Below are 23,450 nucleotides of genomic sequence, written 5' to 3' on the forward strand. Positions count from 1 at the left end.
TTAAGAAAAACAAAATGCACTTTGTGGTCTATTGGCAAAGATTAAGAAATGAGATTAAATACTCAGCAAATTACAATCAGATGGCCACTGAGACTACTGGTGGAAATACAAGTGGATATAACTTTTCTTGAAAGCAGTTCAGCAGTAAGTTCATCCTATAATTCAGCTTAGAGGATCCTATATTGAAATAATCAGTCATACAAAGCCATTGTGCAAAGATACTTATTATATTGCTATTGTGATAAAAATAATTAAATAGTCTAAATTTTCAAAATTATGGAAAAAAACAGAAGGAAAAAAACATTTACCCACAGAATATTATGCAGCTATTAGAATTATGTTTCCAAATAAATTGTAATTATGGAAGAAATTCTTCTTACATATCCGATATCTAAATAAGAATATACATACAAATATTCAAAATATCTGTTATCCATAAAATATGTTTGTGTGTGTGTACACTAACCAAAAACACATTAGATGTGGTTATATCTGAATTGTAGAATTATGGGTGAATCATTTCTTATTTTTCTATGCTTATTAAATAGCCTATAATAAACACGTGTTACTTTTTGAATTAGGGCATAGATAAGTTATGATTAGAAAGTTACCAACAAGAAGTAGCAAGTACATGCAAGCAGAGTCCTACCAGATGCAGAAAAATAAAATTATTTAATAAGACATTAACTTCGCTTCTGTGGTAGTTTTAAAATATATTCATAAAGTCTTTGATATTCCTCCTCTCAAGAGGTGGGGCCTAACCCTTCCCACCTTGCAAATGGACTGGACCTAGTGACTCAATCCTGATGAGCAGAGGACAGCAGAAGTGACACTGTGTGATTTGGGCAACTAGGTCATATAACGCTGTGGCATCCTTCTCGCTCATTCTCCTGGGTCACTGGCTCTGGGGGAAGCCGACTACCACGGCGAGAGCAGCCCCAGAGAAAGATTTGCATCATGGGAACAGAGACCTTTGCCAGAGCCAGCAACAATTGAGGCCTCCTGTCCACAGCCAGATGAGTGGGCCATGGGCTGGTCCCGGTCAAGCCTTCAGATGACACAGCCCTAACAGTTTGACTACAGCCTCCTGAGACACCCTGAGCCAGAAAACCCAGCTAACCCACTCCTGGATTCCTGATCTTTGGAAAATGTATGAGAAAATAAATGGCTGTTGTAGTATGCCAAATTTTAGGATAATTTGTTACATGGCAATACAATTTCAGAGAGAAAAATCTGTTCGGAGGTATCTTTGCATAATACAAGAATATAAACTTTTGTCATAAAACTCTTTATCCTTGCTTCAGGTGGCTCAGGTTTTTTATTACCAGTTACATATTAGTTCAAATTCAACCCCATACTTATTACCATACTTATTACCATACTTATTACCATACCATACCATACTTATTAATGGTAGAGGACCTGTTACATTCATCTTTGTATACTTGGCTGAATTTAATGCTGTGTTTTGTATATAGGATGTGCTTAATAAAAATCAATTGAATAAAAGACTTAATGAATTAGTGAATCAGTGAATAAAAGAATGTGCAAATGAGTTATATGAAATGTTTTTCTAAAAGCTCCTGTATATATGCATCCTTTTCACAAATCGGACCCAGTAGCTAAAGAAATATAGATCTTTTCTGTATGGTTTTCTCTGATTTGGTGGTATATTTTACTATCTCTTGGTTATATGAAATGTTCAGTTAGGCAGTGTTGCTATGGAATTTTGCTTAGGGCCGTTCACATTGGTTTCAGGAACTGAACGGGGAAGAAGTCCATTTTCAAGGCAGCCTATGAGGTGGACAAGATGGCAGGTGTAACTGTCATGTTGCTATATCTACACGGGAAAGGAAAGAAAGGAATAGGATGCATTAGAACAAAACCCTTCAATGGCATCCATTTGTCCTTTTTTCTTCTTTTCTTTTTTCTTTTTCTTCTTTTTTTCTTTCTCTTTTTTCTTTTCTTTTTCATTTGTCTTCTAAATAACAATAGTTAACACCTATTAGATTGATTGAGCCCTTTGAAATTGTCAATATTTAACCTACCAAACTGGCAATTTCACATCATTCAAATTAATAGCACTTACCATTTGTCAAGTACTGTTTTAAGCTTTACCTATATTAGCTGATTTAGTGTTTATTATAGTCCCACAAAGAAGCTACCCTTTCAACCCAATTTTATAGATGAGGAAGGCCATGGAGAGGTTAGGAGATTTGCTAAGGTCTTTAGAAAAACTGGGTAGGATTTGAACCACACTCCGGAATCCACACTCTCAACCCCCATAATCTATGGCTTCACCCTAAACTACATTCTGTCTGGCATTCTTATTTGTCCTCATCTGTAAAATGGGATAGTAGTACCGACTTCACTGGATGGTTGTGGGAGTTATAGGAATAATACATGTCAAGGCTGGCACCTTACACGTTAAAAATGTGATAAACCTTAACTGTTGTTAAAATTAAACTACAGTATGTCCCCACCCACCCTTATATCCCTATCTTCCGCTGGATCGCACTGCCCACAACTACTTAATTTTTGTCTTACAACAGACCAAACTGAATCACTCACCATTCCCCAAAACACCTCACATCCCACCACTTCTCTATCTGTTCAAACCTTGCCTAATTTCCAGTCGTTGGGCAGGGTCACTTCTTCCATGACTTTTCCTGGTCTCTGTGACAATTTGTGAACTCAGACTCTTGTGAATCACATTACCAGCTCTGCTCTTGTGACACTGGAAATTTGAAATCTGCCCTTTGTTGTAATTCCTTATGTGTTTGTCTCTTGTATAAATGCATTAGTTATCTGGTCTTAGTAAATTCATATTCTTCTCTATAGCACCTAGCAGTGTATTAAACACAATAGGAACTTGCAAACGTTTTTTCACATCTAATTTGCTAATGTATATGAACATGTTGAAATCACTGGAGTGAGGTAAAACTATTTAAAATCAAGGTGAGATGCAATATAATGAGAATTTTTTTCTCTAATCAGAATAACTCACTTATTTAGTAAGCACTACACTATTACTGCTTATTTTTTATTAAACACAAAAAAATCTGGAAAAATAAACATAAGTCCAAATGATAAGTTCATTATGTCATTGATCCTAGGATTGCTGGGGAAAAGACTACTACACAAATCATCACCGAAAGCTCAAGTTTATAAACATTAGGGCCCCTGCATTCCAATGTCAGCATCACATACATAGGGTAAAGATAAAAGGTGGAAGGATGAGAAAAATGCGCCAAGGGGGTCAGAACTCAATTTCAAAGTTTAAAGAAAGAAATGAGCACATATAGAAAAAGGAATTAACAAATATATATTAAAGAGATGAGAGAAAGAAAGAGATAGAGAAAAAAGAATGAGAAATTGAATGAACCTCTGAGGGATTCTTCCAAGGCGTTGGTGGCAGAATCAATGGTTAAAGGAGACGGAGCGAGTTATTTGGTTCGCTGTTCACAGAAGGAATTAGCCATTCTCTTCTCAACATGGTGCAGAGAAAACTACCACTGTTTGCAATCAGTGCTTCAGGGAGATTACTCTGCTATTGAGTTTTTAGATAATGATGTTCCTTGACATGACAAAAAAGCATGAATGCACTGATTAAGAGCCCAGTTTCTGGAGATGGATGGTCTAGATTTGAAACCTGGTTCCAAACCATCTGTGAATACTTGGGCAAGATACTTAACCTCTCTGTGCTCATCGTCTTGGTCCGTAGAATGGGAAGGTTACTAATAGTACCTTCCTCATTAGATTATGATGAGGACTAAATGAGTTTTTACAGGTAAAAATTTAGTATCTGGCACCATGCTAGTTATTATTACTGTAGCCAGTGACAATAATAAGCAAGAAGTTACGTGTAATGATGTGTCTTTAGGACACCGGCTGTTGCAAAAGCAGACTTATCTGGCACGTAGGAGACAATGTACGGCCAACAGAACCTATTCCCCACCTCAGTTATGACCTTTTGTAGCTTTGCAAGTAACTCAAAGGCTCTTGGCAAACAGAACGTTAAATATTTTCTTGATTTCATCATGTGTTCAATGCCATAGGCACAAGGCAAAGTCCTAGTTAGTTCAAGTCTAACTGATGGTGAAAGAGAGAGAGAGACAAAAAGAAGGAAAGATATGTTTTCACCAACCTCCCCCAGAAGGTAAACATGAGGAAGATAGGGATTTTGTTTAGTTTTTCATGGTCACCGATGTATCACAAGCTCCTAGGATAGCGCCTCATACACTAGACCCACTAAAATCTATTCAATGAATGTTATAAGCAGTTCCAAGTACCCTCCCGGTTCCACACTTTCTCAAAAAAAAAAAAAAAGCCAAAGCAATTCTAAAGTTAACATTATAAAGCACATTCCATTCAGTTCATCAATAATCATTTTCAGCAGTGATATAGACAGAAACTTCCAAACTGCAGGTGGGTCTTTTTCACTCTGGAAACCCAGCAGCCAGTTTCCAGCTCAGTGTGGCAGCCCATCGCGTCTACCTGAGGCTTTGAAAGGCCCCTTGATTTCATATTTCTGGTGCTGCTTCTGAGAAGCCGAAAGCTTAGGGGAGAAAGGAAGAGTGTAAGCTGGTTGTATCAGGGTTACGATAAGTAGGTTTCTCTGAGTAGAAAAGGAGAGATTTAGTGTAGCCACGCTAGTGTTCTTGAGTAGCATTGTGAGTAGCTAAGAAATGATTTTGTTGAATCTTATTTTGAATCTCAGACATGGGTTTGATTACTCATGAAAAATAAAAAGCGGATCTCACCAAAGATTCCGCACTGACATTTTCTGGGGTCATTTGTGTCCCAAGAGAGACTGGCACTTTTCAATCAGTTTGGACCCCTAGAAAAGAAAGCAAGTAAGTACATCGGTAAAGAAAGAGAAAAACAGAACAAAAGAAGACACCCGAACATTTATGATCCCCAAACAGAAAAATCTTTAAGACTTACCTGTATATGCCTGTTGAGGGGCTCTTAAGTGCTCACTGCTCAAGATCTTAGAATTTCTCACAGCCTAGTCCCTTAGCTTAAGCTCTTACTTAACTGCAATACCTCTCTCACTCTGAGGACCCCAGATTTGGATTTTAAAAAAAAAACTTTGCTTTTTCCTCACAAAACTATGGGACTCTTTTGGCGCAGGGTAAAAACAATCAACATCAGTTTCTCAATGCATTTTAAAACTGCTCTAGGCTAATCCCATGCTAAATCATTATACAATTAGGTACAAGAATTCAAGAGGATCAAAACCACGAACTTCGATCCGTGTCCTTACCATCTTCGTATACACTGGTATTGACCTCTATTCTAAGTCCAGCAGTTTTCCCCAATTTTTACCTGTATGCTCTTTATTCAAATGAAAGTCATTCTTGGAAGCCCAGAGAGATAGGTAAAAGTTAAGTGATCTTTAGTGAAGTGGGAATAGGGCCCTAGAATTCCATTGCTAAGATTAGTGCATGAGCGAGTGTGTGTGCGTGTGCACGTGCATACACACACACACACACACACACACACACACAAGCCCGCGCGCCCTAGTGGATAGGTGACCTGAACTCCCCAGAACTCCTAGCACCCTGTGGGACATGCTTAAAAGTCTATTAATTTAGCTTTTCTTCCTACCCTCAAACAGTACCACATCTAAATTATCTAGAGACTGGAATCTATTTAAGTTTGGTTTTCAAAATAGCTCTGCAGTTTAAGGAATCTTTGTTTCTCTGGGAACCCATGACATTTTAAATCAATCTTCATGGGACATTTTCCCATAAGCTCAACCTCAAGACCCTCATATTTAATCTTATCCATTTGCTCTGAACCTAATATTAGTGGGTAAGTCCCATTTCTCCATATCCGTCCTTCCTGACTTTATTTATTCCTATTTATTCCATAGTTCCTTGGTAAATTTCTCACTTGTAATGATGACAGATGCAGAGGTGGGGGGAAAATGTTTCTGGTAAAGGTAAGGTAAGGTCGAAGAAAGGAATCTGAAAAACTACTGTAATAATGAGAAATGTCCTACATGAAATAAGGGATAACTCAACATCTTGCGGCAAAGCACAAGCAAGATTTAGAAATAGAAAGCATGGACTCCTGTTCCATGAGGTGATGGAATGCAGAGAACAGAGAAAAAGAGGAAACATTTTCCTTACACTGACATCAAATTAGTCACTCTAATGTCCTATAATCCTGGACATGTTGGTAGACTGCTAACAGGTCACCCATCCTAAGACTTTGGGATAACCATTACCAGTCAATTTCTCCATATCCTTGTGACATGCATTTCAATCCTTTTTTTTCATTCTAGATACTCTCTGGACATAACAATCAGCTAATATCCTCTTAAAATGTGTTTTCTCTCATCTCTTCCAAGACCCCAGTGAAATAATGGTAAAAATGCTTTTAAAAAAGAAGAAAGCCTTCTCGATGCTAAAAAGAAAAAAAAAAAATCAATGTAAGAGATATTGATGAACTGCTAAGGGGGAAGAAAAAGGCCATCAGTATGACATTGACCAAAATATCAAAGTGCAAAAATAGGGGCGAAGAATAATGAAATGATGATATGTCATAGCAGTAAAATATCAGAAAGTCACTAATTTCTGAGTTGCTTTTGGTTTTGGTCTACTGCTCAGCTTGTTTTTCAAACTGTAGCTGCCACTATTCTTTCAATAAACTAATATTACTTAGCCAGAATTTGATCCTATTGTTTACACCTAAAGAACCTCCATTGACATATCAGCAAAAATATTGTGCAAATATATGGACAAAATAATATTTTAAAATACAAGAACCCAATGGCCCCTGGGTGACTCAATCGGTTAAGCTTCCGACTCTTGATTTCAGCTCAGGTCATGATCTCATGTTTTGTGGGATCAAGCCCTGTGTTGGGCTCTGCACTGACAACACAGAGCCTGCTTGGGATTCTCTCTCTCTGCCCTTCCCCAGGCTTTTTCTCTCTCTCTCTCTCTGTCTGTCTGTCTCTCTCAAAATAAATAAATAAACTTAAAAAAATAATAAAATACAAGGACCCAGAAAGTTTATATATTATTTTGAAATAATACATACATACATATGTACATATGTTAAGAATGTAGCCCAACAAAACGTAAACTAGTCCAAGAAAAAAACAAAAAAAATTGTATTTAGAAATAGTCCAATTTACCCAGGATTACACTAAAATGAAACCCTATGTGAATAGCCATGGATAAGTCCAGAAATAACTACATCTGATTGAAAGATTAGCTCAGAGGGCTTTTTGAAATATTCTTTTAAGATGACAGAATATTCTATTAAAAAACTGTCTTATTAAGAACTTAAAAGAGTCTAGTAATCTGATGAAAGTGCGTGCTTTATTTGCCAACAGAGAAAAAGAAAGGAAATTAGAAACTCTTAAATACAGAAGGATATACAAGAAAATCATAGTCCAAATATGTGAAACTAAATAAAAGTGGCATGATTTTCTGCAGCTGGTAGTGGTAAGAGAAGAGTGTTCATTTAATTTCTACACCTTTTAACAGGGTAAATCATTCGGTTGGTCAATCCATTCATGGTACTGATATAAGTAATATTCAAAGTAAACACACAATTAAATATACTATTGAATCATTTCCAGTTTTTAGCATTAACTTCTGAACAAAGCATATAAACTTTGTATTTAATAAGCAGATACATAAACCCAGACACTGTAGAACAATGGTATAGCTTTAAAGAGTAAACTTGGCAGGAAGTCAAAGGAAGTTTAGACATGTTACTTATGTTTGGGAGAATCACTAGATGCTGACTGGAACTGAAGGGCCAAGAAATAGAAGCAATAAAAGAACTAAAAATACTTTTAAATAAATTAAGAAAGAGTCTCTGGATAGGGTTCTTGAAGTCAGCAGAAGCACACCATATTCATTATGTGACGTGAATATTTTGAATATTTTAGGAAACTATTAAGGTGATGATGGGAATCACTAGGAAAACTAGAAGAAAGAACTCAAAATTGGGAAGGGGAAATGTACCCTGGTGTTCTGTTTGAGCTCTTGTTGTGTTCATGTATTGCTTATATTATTTTCAAAGCTTGTGTAATGTATTATAAGAAACTGAACATAGTAACCTGTGACCACCTGCATTGGTAGTTCACCCACATTGATCCACCTACGTTGGAATTATCACCTTGCTTAACCTGGTCCTTGTTTTTTCTTTGGAAATGCATCCAAGACTACAGTGACTCTGACAGTAGACCCATCAAGTTGTTGGGTACAGACTACTTACCCAGCAGATCTTTTCCCATGAACTTGTGTTGAGTCGCATCTAAAAGTAGACCTTCGCTTTTTTTCATTGTGAAATTGCATGTATTATTTTCAAAGCATTGTTCCAACCTGCCCACATTTCTGCTAATTCATGTTTGCTTTCTTCTATATTATACTCTGCTGGTTGACAGAGAAATATCTCAGGCTATAATTATCATTCCCCGTTGACCTGGCAGAGAGTATCTGTGAGTAGGGTTTTCTCCTTGAACCTGCTGAGGTCTACAATTTGTGTTATTATTTCATGAAATGTGAGAGATGCCTGTTCTTTGGACAATCCAAATTCACCCTCTATAGCTGAGTTTCTTTTTTTTTTTCCTCTTATATATTCGTTTTTCTCTTGTCAACATTCCAACATTGTTGGTTCACCCTTTTTCTCCTTAGAATTTGGCTTCCTTCTCAAACTATGTCCTCCATCTTATCTAAAAATGCTTTGTCCTCCCAACAGCCAGAGCTAGAAAGGCAGTCTTCAAACCTGCTCACCCTCTCTTTTAGCAGGCAGGACATGTTTACATAATTGACTACTATAATATCAGAAAAGAAAACAAAGAAAATGCCCGTAGGTCCCTAAAGTGGTTAGTCTTTTATAGCTAACTTGGAACAGCCACAGACTGCCAACTGGCTGAGCCTCTGAGCTTCTGGGGTCATGGTTCCATGGAGGCTCCTAGAGTCTCTAGGCATTATTCCTCTGCCCTATTGTCAAACCTAGACTCCTTTCACAAACACAGAAGCATGGAGATTTGCACAAATTCTTGAGGATAAGATTCTAAAGTAGTTTTATCATCCATTCCCACATTTTTTGCTAAGCCTGTTTATATACTATAAGGTTATTTTGTAAATATTCCAGTCTTATCTTCATATCTAATATCCACAGATCCTTTCACTTCCTTTTATAAATGTTATTTTCCAATTGTTTCATTATTTCTGTTACTGTCCTTGGTTCCAACTTCTCACTGAGAATTAGACAATTCAGAAACATGGGGAGGGAATGGGGGAACAGTTTATGATTATCTACTTGCACCTTACTAAAGTGACCCTTAAAGTGGTCCCCAAACCAGCAGCACCAGCAGCACCTAGAACTTGTTAGAAATGCAAATTATCAGACCCCATCCCAGAACTACTAAATCAGACACCCTGGGGTGGAAAACACTGATTTTGTTTGAGTAAGCTCTGTAAGTGATTCTAATGCACACTAAAGTTTCAGACTCACTGCCTTAGAATAATCATACAAGGATCAACTTGACCAAACTTTAGAGATAATGCATAATTACAGATAATAAACATTTTTATCTGAAGAAGTAATTCTGGCAAATTATAATTAACATGATATATTCTTCAGATAGCTTCTGTTTTCTCCTTTAATTTGGGGGAGAGAAATCCTAAAAGAAAGTAGAGAAGGAAGGGGGAAAGGGGAAGATATTGGGCTTTTCAACCACTAAGTTGAAGATAACTGTTAGGCAAAAAATGTGGGGGAAAGAGCACAGAAATCTTCCTAGCAGGCCATTGGTTAAACAGTTTGAGCAAGTAGTATTCTTACTCAGGAGCAAGAATGCCTCAAGAAAATTCCCTTGGGAGTTCCCAGACTAGGCCCTTCTTCAAAGTGTTGATCTGTGTGGTTATGGAGTTGTCGCTTAGATGGAAACATGTTTTCTGAATGCTTTACAAAAAGTAAAAAGACTTTTTAAAATAAATAAATAGAAGGGCGCCTGGGTGGCTTAGTCAATTAAGCGTCCGACTGTGGTTCAGGTCATGATCTCACGGTTCATGGGTTCAAGCCCCGCATCTGTCTCTGCGCTGACAGCTCAAAGCCTGGAGCCTGTCTCAGATTCTGTGTCTGCCTCTCCCCTGCTCAAGCTCTCTTTCTGTCTTTCAACAATAAAACGTTAAAAAAAAAAAACTAAAATAAATAGATTCTAGCATAGGTGATTACTTTCATTTTTTGTATCAGCTAATCTGGGAGTCAGTGAAGTTTTTCTGTGAACAGCCTGATAGTCAATATTTGAGGGCTTTGCAGTTCATGCAGTCTCTGTCACAGCCACTCAATCCTGCAATTACTTAATTCAGCTGTTACAGACAGAAAGCAGCCATAGACAATATGTAAATAAACGGGCAGGGCTGTGTGTCAATACAACCTTATTTATATAAACAGGAAGTGGAGCCCATTAGCCTGAGAGCTGTAGTTTGCCTGCCCTTGGCTAGACTATAGATATGTGACTTTTAACATAAACACATGTACAGTTTAGCTGAATAGGTAGAAAAGAGCCACTGAAGGTAATCAAGGCATTCAGGAAAATTGTTACCTGTGAAAACATTTCCCTCGGCCATAGCTAGCCTTATTCCCCATCTGAACCATCCACAGCCTGTTTTCACTATAAAGACTACTTTATTATTATTATTTTTTAACTACACACTTGCATTCCTTTACTCAGATACTACAATATCTGAGTTTCTGCTCCTTGAATCACGTTCCTGGGAGAGCAGTTTGTCCTAGGTCCCTTCCATGAATTGACATGAATTTTCTGGGCCACAGCCTACCATGATATTCTTAGCAGTTTAAGTCCTATAACTTTACCATCTTAGGAAAAATCATTTACTTGGTAACCATATGCAATTAGATTAGTTACAGAAACTAATGTAGTAGTCAGTTTGGTGAGTAAGCACGAGCACTCTTTTCTGGTCATTTCTCTTTCCTCTCGGTAGTCTTCACCCCTATTCCAATGATCTTCTGGCCACTAAGAAAATGAAACCCTTGTCCCTGGTTCCTTAGTTAAGCCCCAATTGCATTTGGCAACTATTCCTGATTGTGCCCCCAGAAATTTCTGGAACAAAACTACAGTTTGCCCATAAGGTCTTCAAACTGTCATTTCTTTAAAATTTCACTCTATTTTTAAGGACACCGTTTCTCTACAATTACCAAAGTCTTCAGTTCATGTTTCTCTCTCCCACCCCCAATCCACCTCCATCTGGTGCCACGACTCTGGTATTCAATTCTAATGGTTTCCTCAAATAAGCATAAATAGTAACATAGCCTGAACCCAAATGTAGTCAATTACACCAATCCGTCTACACTGTGCTTTTCTCCCAATCCGTTCACGTTTGGAATGGAGAGAGTACTTTGTTTAGAACTTCAATAAATCCTAAGAGAATAGACAAGGAAACAGGGATACCTCTCCTCTGAAGCACATTTCACTTTCCTCTGCTTGGCAGCACGTCTCCACCAGGTGAGCGAAATCTGCAATAATTGATTGGAACTGCATCTCCGTTGCCCGTGGTTTCTGCTTCACAAGATTGCTCAGGAGCCTGAATCGGAAATCAGTGGCAAAAATGCAAGTGCTGCCTGAGTTCTAGATGGCCAGCCTGCACACCTGCCTTGCTAACTTAGAGCTGAACACCACCCACGCCTCTTTGTCACTCCCACTCTCAAGTTTATAAAAGGCCTGGGGCCTCTGGGTGGCTCAGTTGGTTAAGCATCGGATTCTTGATTTCCGCTCAGGTCGTGATCTCACGCGAGATCAAGATTGAGCCCCACGTCGGGCTCTACACTGACAGCTCCGAGCCTGGTTAGGACTCTCTTTCTCCTTCTCTCTCTGCCCCTCCCCCACACACATGCACCCACATGCTCTCTGCCGACAATAAATACATTTTAAAAATATTTAAAAGCCCTGAAAATGCCGTGGTGTATTCGTACTTTTCACACTGCCCGTCTCCATCTCTGTGTTTTATCCAACATACTTTTCTTCCAGTACATCTCTTTAACATAATTGATACATTAAATTTAATTATTTTACATGACTATTACTAGGGTAAACATGTTTGTTTTCTCTTTTCATTGCATTGGATGATAAATAGATTATATCTTAAAATTAAATGCTTTTTCCTATCGCATTTTGTAATGAACATTTATTCTGAACAACTAACTTCCAAATAAATATTACAAGTATAGCACACCTCGAAGTTGAGGGTCCTTCATATGTTATTAATGATAAACCAATAAACTAATATGAAACTATAATGGCTTGACAGTCATCTCCAATTTCCTTCACAAAAGAGTTTCCCCCACAACTGTAGTTTCTAGCCACTATGAATCTTCAAAAGTGTAACCTGGTTTCTGTGTCTCTACTTGATGAAATAGTATTCCAAATCTTCCAATGTTATCTTTCTCTCTCTCTCTCTCTCTCTCTCTCTCTCTCTTTTTTTTTTTTTTACTGTTTTAGACCAAGACAGATTTAACCACAAGGAAAATAAGGCATGAAGGGTAGGGAAAATATACATTAATCCGTCTTCTACTGTTTCACCAAAAACCTTTCCTTATTCTTCATTTTCAAGTTCACATGTATACTACCTAGTGGCCTTATTTGTGCCTTGGATGGGTATAAAAGAAAATATCTCAAAGCTCTAAGTAGCTACTTCTATGACAATTTAAACCAGAGGTCCAGTAAATAATTCCAGATAGTAAAGATTTTAGGCTTTGCCCACAGACAGGTAAATGGAGGCTAATATAGAAGTGCAATGCGATACTCCAAACCCCTGTTTGCCTGAGGTGGGCTGCCCCATGTGGCAGCCACAGTTTGTGTCCAGTTGCGTCAGCTGGAGAAGAGGGAGAAGAGGGAGAAGAGAGACCAGGCAATGAGGGAGGAGGTAAGCACTGTGGTTAGTTTCACTCTGGGCCCCAGACACGCCCTCCTCTTCTCCCAGCTACCTCAATGTGGGCCGCTGGCCCAAGCAACTTGCTGAGTCATTCGACTCCTGGACTGAGATGCCACCACCTTTTGCTGCCCAGAAGCGACCAACAGCGAAGTCCCCCACATGTAAGTGGCACAGCTCAGGCACTGTGCGGCAGTGAGCATGGTCACTCGCAGGGAAGGCAGGCACCGGGAGCAAAGTGGGGGACGTGGGTAAAGCAAACTTGGCCATCCGCAGCTCTCAAGCCTAGCCCAATCAAGCAGTGCCCTCAGGACCTACAAAAACAGCCGTGCCCTGTTGCCCATAGCATGCTGATCCCATTAAACAGTAAAATAAGGTATCCAGCTTAACATGGCAGCCCAGGGGACATGCCTCTTTGAACTAGCCGTTTCACCCTCTCCCACTCCTCCAACTCTCACATCCCTGCCACCTCCCCCCAGAAATATTAAAAATAATGGCAACGCCCAACATCTTCTGAGTATGCTGATGTTTACTATGATCCAGGCAAGGTGCGATAACTTATCGATGTTATCCCATGTAATACTGTCTGTTAGCTTTTTAATAAGGTTCTATGTCCTCTCCATTTTGCATTAGAAACATTCCCTGGGAGCGTTATAGTTCTGGGCATATACAGCAAACCAGGGAAGTGAGCCTCCCTCCCAGAAGGCATGAGGATTGGGAACCACGTGGGAGAACTCATCCCGACACAAGAAGTCAGGCTCATACCCTTCCCGTCCCGGAAGAAAGGCTTGGTCAGTGGAAGAAGCAATGATTCTGTGGTTCCCGAACCAAGCCTTCATTGGACTCATTTCTGAGTCACATGGGATCAGGGTAACTCTTTGAAAAAGCACCGTAAGAGAACTTTCGTTAAAGTTCTGCAAACCATGAAGACACACAGGAGCAGCCCCGCCCTGGTACCTGCTGAAAGGGCATAATCCTGGGAGTCAGGGGAAAGGGCTGTCTTTCTTCTTACAACAAAACATAAAGTAGCTTTGTCATTTCAAGGGATCCAGTCTGCAGCTGAGCAGGCGACAGCAGCCCCTGGAGGGCATGACTGTTCCCAGTGGCCCAGGAGTGGTGCCAGGGAGAGCATGCTTGGAGAATGCTCCAAGGGGGAGGGGGAGGGAGTTTCATAAGCTCTCCCCAGAGGACTCTAGGGATAATTGCTGGGACTGAAATTTGTGGAAGCAGGTAGTCGCAAGGCTGTGCAAAACTTGTATTATTAAATATTAGAACCACAAAGGGCAATTGCGGGAGTGTGCACTTGCATACATATGTGACATGTATTCTTATACTACACATATATTTATAATGGGTAGATCTGCAGTGTTGGAATAAAATTGTTATGATTTTTCCTTCTCTCTTGTGTACTTTCTAAGTTTTCTGCAATGATTGTGCATTACTTCAATAATAACATAAACCAATATTTTAAAAAGAAATAGAATAGTATCAGCATTTTTTCTACCCAGCTGTTCTGTACATATTTACTCTTCTAATTAGACCTAAACTTGATCCCACTTGAAAGAAAATGCTGTATTCGTTTCTAAGTGCCTCTATATAATTTAAGTCTGTATGGTTAGATAAATAATCAAAGAAGTTTACCCTACCTTCGAATAATCAGTATCGGTTTTTAAGAAATTAATTAGTAAAGGTGGAGAAATACAGGCTATTTCCCATTGGAATTTGGTGGGTTTTGTCTTAAAATATACTTTCCTATAGAACCAATATTACCCATGATGATGAAATTCACTGACCTATCCATGAAAGCATAGGATTACTTAAGTCCCAGGCAATAAACACTAGCTGTCATGGATACTTATACTGTGGGAATGACCCTATTTCCAAACACTCATTTGGGGCTTCTGTAGTCTGGCTTAGGGGATTCAGCACCAAAAGGCCAGAAGCTGGTATAGGAAGGGGACAAGGTTTACCCCTGGTTCACGCAAAATCTGGACTTCTCTTTCCTTCTAATATCCTATAGAGGGCACAGACTTTGAAGTCAAACTTACTTTGGTTCAACTAGTTAGTGTGATGGTAAGCGAGATTCTTAACCTCTCTGACCTTTATAAAAAGTAAATTTGAACACCTACATTGCAAGGTATTTGCAAGGACCAAAAATAACGTATTAAAGAGCTGAGTACAGTAACTGGTGCACTTAAGGCAATAAATAATGTCAAAGATAATAAGAACGATGAACAATTATAATAATCATAGCACAACTTGCTTCCATTTCAAATTAACGGTTGCTTCCAACCATGGTTCCCGTCCTCCCTGACTCCCACAATAAATAGTACATTGTCACAGCTCTCCTCCTATTTATTCACTTATTCATTCAGCAAATAATTAATGAGCATGTTTACAATTCCCCTGAGGATTTGAGCTGTAGATCCCACAGTAATAGAGAAACCTAACGGGAGAGGCAGGAAAGCTCCCTTGTCTATACCCTCCTCTTGTCTCACAAGCTGTGGGATCCAAGTGTGTTCATGGCTTGGCCCCTCCCAAACTCTCTAGTCTCACCCCCAAAAGTTTCTCTCCCTTCCTTCACTTATGCCTGAGTCACCCGGCTTTCCTCTCTCTCCTGCTGGGTGGGCTGGTTTCCAAAGGCACTTCCCCAGAGGGACCAGTAGGGGGAAAACGGGCAAGACTGCTATGTTTCCAGAACACCAGACAGCAACTGCTTCTTTCAACCACGAGAAACACTCCAATCGTCCTGGAACCAGCAAGGGGAAGAAAAGGATCCCATATGAGAAGACAAAAAGTCTGGGAATGAGATTCATAGCAGGGGTATTAGGATGTCATGATATCTCTCCTTAAAACCCCAGATATAAAGGCTGCTGCTTCTAAAATGGGGGATTCTGTGCCACTTAAAAGCTTGACTTCCTCCCCCCCAGACTGCCACATACTTGTGACCTGCTTGGAGTTGATTTACCCCTCCTGACCACTTCCTTCCTCTCCCACTCTGATCTTTCTACCTACCAACCCTACTGCTGTTATGTAAAAACAGTTCCCTTAAAAAAAATTATAATAAAAATTTTTAAAAAGCTCCCTTAATTCTTTATGTTTTTAGCTTAAAATTTTTAACTTACCTTTTTAAATCTTAAATCCTAGTTTTGATTTTCAGTACCATCAACTTGTTTTCAGTTTTTCATTTCTATGATATTAATCTTTTCTTTTCATGAAATTTACCCACCACTTCATTTAAAGCATAGTCTAGTCTTTATATACTATCTTAAATCTTTATATACTCTCTTAAATCTTCTCATTGCCACTCAGTATTTTTAACTCAATTAAATTCTTTTACTTCGAACTTCTATTTCCTTTTTATTGTCTCTGTCTTATTACATGATCTCAACTCCTACCTTCTCTTCTATCCTGCTGAATTTTTCTTTCCTCTCCAGAAACTCCTTTGCTTGGTTTTCCTTTTGTGTTTTTGCAAATTTATGCTGTGATAGCCAGCCATACAGAACCCTTGCCGCTATCCCAGGAAGTAAGAAGGTTTTTTTCCAGCTTGACCCTTGACTCCCAATGTGGATCCTCCCAGAATATTCCAGAAATCTCTACATTAACTATCTGTATGCTATTGTTTTCTCCATACAGAGAACACAGTGATTTCGCCAGGACAGGGACGATTCCTAATATTTTATACTTTTTATTATCTAGCCTTTATAGAATAACTCAATGTTTAAAAAATTATAACTAATATTATAACCCCTTGATTCTGGCACACTAAGAGCTATATGTTGGTAGTTACAGCCAGATAGCTTGGGTGAAAATTGCAGCTCAACAACTATTTACCTGTTGCATAGTCTCATACTAAGTCTTCTTGCCTTCTGAGCCTCGGTTTCCTTACAATTAAAATGGCATATAATGTTATCTCCCTCATAAATTTGTGTGTAAGAATTTGATGAGATGCCATACATAGAGTAGTGCCTATCTATACTCAGAGACTTCCTCAAGAGGAAGAAAATTTGCACGCTAGAAGTAAAAGAGACCTTGTTCTTCCACATTCTCACATCAAGCCTGAACTAAAGAAAGAATGGCTAACTAAATGTCTCAACAGTCTTTGGGTGTTGACTGGGAGGTTTTAAAGGCTAGTTTGTGATTGGCTCCCCTTGGAGAACTGAAGAAAGGATTTCAAGGGTCAGCTGGCATAGGAATTGCAAGTACTGTGATAAAACAGACCAAGCAACAACCTGTGCTTGCTGCCCATGAGTATGTATTCGTTCCAGAAGCAACAAAAACTTTGCCTCACTTGGCAAGATGATATTGTTGGACCAATAGTATTTAGACCCTGCAAATGCATGTCTTCGAGTAAATAAATTAACTAGAAATACAGTAAGCTATCATTTCTAATGAAGTTGGGGGAGAAGGAACAATGAGGAGGAGGGCTTGCATGTTTTCTCCTGAGGACATGATCAGGGGCATTAGGAGGGAACCGCCCGCTGTCAAGGGTAGGAGTGCTTTCAATGCATCCTGCTGATTCAGGGATATTAGAATTTCACCCTTTGGCTTTTTCTAGAACAGTGACTTTTGGCAACTCCAAATGGGGCCTCTAACATCACATTCACCAGCAGCAGAATTCCTGCTGAGGGAGAATGCCTGGACCATGAGAATATCTTGGCTCTAAGCTCAGGAGCTGAATGGGAGCGAAGAGATGGATGATCAATGCCACTAAGAAAGATAATTCTTTGTCTTCAGCAGCAAGCAAGTAGTCTCTTTACTAAGACCTGACAATGAGTTCCGTTCGATCCGTCGACGCAGGAGTGGGGAGAATTGGAGAAAATGCCAACCACCTGTGAGATCTTAATCACCTGTGCTGTCAGTGGCAAAGAGCAAATCAGCTGCCCTAAAGTTTTCTGTGCTGTGTGTGCTACTTCGAAAGCCCAGCCCATGATACCTCTGTCACCTCAGCCTCAGTCACAACCAGAAATCTAAGCCTCCCAGATCATCTGTCATCATGCTGATGTTTCTATGCCCTTAATCTGACCCATCCCCTGCTCTTTTGGTCCTCTGTCTCCTCTGTAACATGAGGCTTTCTCAAGAAAACGTTCCCAGGGCACCTGGGTGGCTCAGTCCATTAAGCGTTCGACTTTGGCTCAGGTCATGATCTTACGGTTCATGGGTTCGAGCCCCGCATCGGCTCTGTGCTGACAGCTCAGAGCCTGGAGCCTGTTTCAGATTCTCTCTCTCTCTGCCCCTCTCTCTCCCCTCCCCCCTCTCAAAAATAAACATTAAAAAAAAAGAAAACATTCCCATATCCACAGCTTCTCTTCTGAACTTCTCTGTCTTGCTCTAAACGAAAACAGGAGGCTACCCAGAGCACATAACTTCCCCCAAGACCTTGCAAGATGAGACTGTTTTTGCTTGAAATCCACTTACCTTTGTATCTAGTTCTTTTTTACTGCTTTCAATATAACTCCTTCATTCTCATTTGAAAGCCACAGCTCCTTTGAAGTACAAGTTATCAAACTCTGACACCCCTTATCTTTACTTATTTCTGCCGCATATAGAAAGTCTTGTCATCCCCCTCATTTCTGATGACTTCAGACCCAGTTAACCGCCTCTTTTTCCACCATTATCTTGACATTTGTCATTTTCTATAGTTTCAACAGCTATATTAATGATCCACAGGTGGCTGATAGATTACAAAAATGGACCAATTGTCCATCTTTCTCTGTATTCATGTCCTTTATGATGTGACTTCCCAACCCTTCCTATCAAGAAATGAAGTCTATTTCCATACCACTTTAATCTGGGCTGCCCCCATGACCTACTTTACAGAAGCATTGGCATTGCATGCTTCCAAACCTGGGCCTCATGAGGCCTCCACACAGCCACTTTCTCCCAGCTGCCATGTGAAGAAGCCTAGGTTAGCCTGCTGGAGGACAGAAGACCATGTGGCCCAGGCCAGCCAGCTCCCAGCTGACTTAGCAGCTGACCATAGAGTCTTCTGAGCAAGCCCACTGAGAATGGTTGAGGCTCGCCCCAGATCAACAGACTCATGCAGTCAACCCACAGACCCCATTGTTGACTTCATCCAGAAACCCTTTTACATTAGAATACACATTGGGAAACCCTGTTCAAACGTAAAGACGTTGTATTCTACTGGCAGCATTTCTGACCAGTAGACTTCAGTATTGGTAACAGCAGCCAAATCAGAATAGCACTTTGCAAAGTAATAACTTATGTTCATAAAATTATCTAATTTATAAATGTTTTCATATGCATTATATATGTATATGTCACACACACATACATGCATGCACCCACGCACAAATGTTCCAAATTTTGCATTTTAGGAAAAATACTTTAATGTACTTCTCTGTCAATATTTTCTGACCAATAGACTCAATCTCATTAACCGATCTGATTGGGGTAGCAACCACGATAGCCATAGTTGCAAAATATCCCAACATTCTCAATTCTACTGGACCTCCAACATAACATTTAGCTGATCCATTCATTATACAATGTTTATATTTGAGCCCAGTTTACCGTTCTCCGTACCTGCTCCCCTGCTGGCAGAACAAATTAGAGAACAAACTAAACAAAGATTCTTACTTTTGCTTCTCAGTTTGGAATTGCTCCTCCCGAGCTTTGCACAAGTCGTCTTTAAGGCTGATGACTTGGTCACAGGATAAAGGTGGAGAAATGTAAGTTCTATCTACCTGCAGATCATCAAAGCATGGCTTCCTGAAGGCATAGGAGTCCTCACAGCAGTGACCCACACCAGCATTGATAGGCTCTGCTTCGTGTCTTCTGCATAAAGCTCCAAGAATTAGTTTTGCCTTTCCCAGAAGAGAATTAAAATAAAAGCCATAAGGTTGTGGTCATTTTTTGTGTTTTTTTACTCCATAGAAAATAGGGCTAATAAGTATTCTCAGATTCTGGTTTCTGCTAGTTCATCCTGGATTTCACTGTTTATGAAAAATCAGGAGGGTCAAGTGCAGCCTGGTTCCCAGACTTGTCCTCCCTCTTCTCATCCTCAAGTTGAGCTCACTTGGACTCCACTTCCAGGTTCCTCTCCAGTCCAGTTTATAGACCAGGGTTGACTTAAGGTTGGAGTTTCTTATGTTCTTTTAAATTAAAATCAAGCCTCAAGTCAACAGCACTGCTAATTTGACTCAGTTATATGACTGAAGCTCAAATCCAATTTGTTTCTGTTTTTTTGTAAGTGGACATCTGTAACTGCCACAGAACTTGGCATATGGTAGATGCTCTATGAATATTTGCCGAATGAATGAATGATGAGAGAAATCCTTGGATCCTATTTCAATTATCTCCTTCATTTTCTGGTCCTCTTCTAAAGCTGTCACCTTGCCTTGCTTCTGTGGTGTCTGATTGTTATCCTGATGCTCTCTGCAAGCCTGCCCATGTGCCTTTCCAAGTACGACTACCCCCAAATCCCTATCATTTAGGTATTTGGGGATGAAGTTATTGAGGCCAATAAGCATCAACATTTCATGTATGAGTTTATCCATTTTAAATGCAACCAAAGAGATCACCTAAAAATAAGGCTTTAGGAATCTAGAAGTCTAACTGAAAGTCCTTCCCCAAGAAAGGCAGGGACTAGATAACAAAAATTTATAATAAAATAAAAGGGAGACAAGGCTAGATAATAATGTTTTAAATCTGCAATCAAAAAAATTATATTTTATCAGAAGAAAGACCAATTTAGCATGAAAGAATTGTTCTATCAAGAACATAGGGCAGAGAAAGCTGTCACCACACAAGAATTTAGTAGTGTTAAAATAATACCACTCGAGAGAGACCTGGAGCCTACATCTTGGAGATGTGAGCGTACAGGTCCCTAGAGGGATGTTCTCCATTGTGAGGAAGACATAATTTATCATTCTTCACTATAGCCTGGAAGAAATATCCCTTAAGACTATTCTTTCCCTTCTTCTGATTCCATTTGCACTAGTCATATCCTACTTCATCGTCACAAGTATTCTGATCCAGGAAAAAGTGCAGTCTAGTTGTTAGGCCCAATTATTGCTGTCATTGGAAAGACACTTCTCATTGTAAATGAACACACTGGTATTCTGTCTAATAAATTTAACACTTGTGAGTTTGATATGAGATAATAGAAAATATAAATATTTGATCTTTGACCCTAGATCCTGCCAACTGTCTTCTGAAACCCTTGTAAATTCCTAAGTGATAAGAGCACTAGGAGCGTCTTTTGTCCTAATGAGGCAACTTTGTGTGGGCTCGTGGATGGGCACTGGTCCCCAGAAAGACAAAGTAGTGATTAGAAGCTTGGAATTTTAAGTCTCCCCCATCCATTTTCCAGAGAGGAGAGAGGGCCTGAAAATGGAGTTAATAATTGATCATGTATATATAAGGAAGTTTTTATAAAATCCCAGCAGTATGGGTGTTGAAGAGCTCCCAGGTGGGTGAACCCATCCACATACTAAGAGGGTGACACACCCCAACTCCACAGGGACAGAAGCTTCTGCACTCAGGATGCTCCCAGACCCTATGTATCTCTTCATTTGGAAGTTCACCTGTATCCTCTATCATACATTTTACTTATCTTGTAAACTTAAGTAAGTATTTCTCTGAGTTCTGTGAGCTGCTCTAACAAATTAATCAAACCTGAGGAGGGAGTCATGGGAACCTCAGATTTATAGCTCACCAGTCAGAATCACACAGAATCACACAGAATTACAATTGGACTTGTAATTGTTATCTGAAGTGGGATGGGAGCAGTCTTATAGGACTGAGCCCTTAACCTGTGGGATCTGACACTATCTCCAGACAGATGGTGTCAGAATGAGACAAATTGTAGGATAATCAGCTGGTGTCACACAGAATTGCTTGTCGTGGGGGAAAACACTTGGTGTCAGAGATGTTGTGAGTGTGATAGTTATGTAAGATTAAAGGAGAAACATGGGAAGAAGACTAGTTTGTTGCTGTTGTTGTTTTCCTATACATTCGAGTTAGTTTAAAATCAGCATTATCTTTGAAGTTGTTGGCAAAGTCATTTTTGTTGACTTGAAAATCCAAGAATTAGACCCTAGAGTATGATCCAGACAAAGACGTGTTAAATCTGATATTGCCACCATTAGGGAAGTGACAGTCTTACCCCTGCTGCTAATCAAGACAATTGGCATTAGTTGGCCTAAAAGAATTTCTCCTGAGGACAGAAGTATTATGCTCCATTGACAGTTCATGAATGTGTCCACAAATATGAGATGGATTGCTGGAGGTTGGGGATTAGGACTTTAAGAACAGGCAAACATGAAGTCACAGATGTGCTTACCGAGTCCTCCATGCAGACAAATCGCTGCTCATCTCTCAGTGGGCAACATTTGGTGGCAGCAGCTGCCATGTTCTTCGTGAACGTAACCAACTCTTGAGCAGATAGTTGTGGGACTTTCTTAGTATAAAGGATTATGAGCCTGAAAGAATAATTTCCTCTTACTCCTGGCAACGACTATGTGCCTATGATGAAGAATTCTAGAGTTTTCCTTAATATTTGACAAGCTGTGGTTTAGGCTGAACAAAGCATTAAACTGGGTTTAATTCTTTTTAATCTTTATTCCAATGGCCCAATAACTTCATCAATATACCTGGAATTCTCTTCTCACCTCACACTTTGCTCTACCCTGATCCACCAAAGATACTATGACAGCTAATTTGGATGACAGCTTCTGAAATAATTGTACACACAGTCATTAAAGATTGCATTGGTTGTCTACAATGTGTAGGAACAGGGGCCTACAACAATGATCAGCAAATAGTGCCTACTCTCATGGGGCTCACACCGTACTGGGCAAGATAACAGGTACCCTTGAGGTAGTGAGGGGAGTACACAGTGCTGTAGATACACATGGAATGGCAAGCAGTCCCATCCCAGGCAGGTCAGGTAGGCCTCCTGGAGGAAACGACACGTGAGCTGAGATCTAAAAACAACAAAAATGAACCAGGTGAAAGGGAGTGCAAGTGGGAGGGGAGCCACTGAATGTGATTTTGGTTTGGTTTTGTGGTTTTTGTTTTGTTCTGTTTTGTTTTGTTTTGTTTTGGGGGGGGGCAGGAAATTGGGAATCAGAAACAGAACAAGAAAGAAAGCTCAGTTACAGAATCAGAACTGCATTATTTTTAGGGTAATTATAGTTGCCATATAAAGAATGAATGGAGGTGAGCAAGAAGCAATGTGAAGGAAGAAGCAGTTTGAAGACTCTTCCGGAAATTCAGTTGAGAGACGCTGATACCCTGAACTAGGAAAGTGGTGGGAACAGAGGGACATGAGAAAGATTTTTTAAGGAAGAAGACTCTTACAGACCCAGATGTGAAGACAACAAAAAATCAGACTCGATCATTGCATTTTATATTGAAATGGAGTCAGGGAAAGAATTTAGTTGTAACATCCAATGAAACAAGCAACCTAATCCAGTGGTTCTCAGAGTGGGACTCCTAGACCAGCAGTATCAGCAGCCCTGGGAACTTACTAGAAATGCACATTCTCAGGCCCCATCCCAG

At 39.7% G+C, this 23,450-nt stretch overlaps 1 protein-coding gene across 9 annotated transcripts in view; it reads right to left on the reverse strand.

Moving 5' to 3' along the window:
• Positions 1-23,450, reverse strand: part of LOC109277825 (alpha-fetoprotein-like) — a 53,106-nt gene continuing 29,656 nt past the window's right edge. For 3 of the 9 annotated variants that reach the window (XR_002085352.2, XR_002085338.2, XR_002085344.2), the window contains 6 exons: positions 22,231-22,369; positions 19,524-19,750; positions 11,447-11,579; positions 4,764-4,840; positions 1,395-1,840; positions 1-1,357 (listed from right to left, as the gene is read on the reverse strand). Coding sequence is in view for 2 of the 9 variants with exons in the window: in XM_019467747.2 (XP_019323292.2) it covers positions 4,793-4,840; positions 11,447-11,579; positions 19,524-19,750; positions 22,231-22,369 (547 nt within the window). In the remaining 7 variants the exon portion in view is untranslated. Of the gene's footprint in view, positions 1,358-1,394; positions 1,841-3,029; positions 4,559-4,763; positions 4,841-11,446; positions 11,580-19,523; positions 19,751-22,230; positions 22,370-22,405; positions 22,874-23,450 lie in introns of those variants that run through there. The other 6 variants (XR_002085341.2, XR_002085346.2, XM_019467747.2 and 3 more) reach the window with 6 other exon arrangements.

Source organism: Panthera pardus, unplaced genomic scaffold (assembly GCF_024362965.1).
Source record: "Panthera pardus isolate Hobbes unplaced genomic scaffold, ASM2436296v1 HiC_scaffold_13, whole genome shotgun sequence".
Taxonomy (NCBI): Eukaryota; Metazoa; Chordata; class Mammalia; order Carnivora; family Felidae; genus Panthera; species Panthera pardus.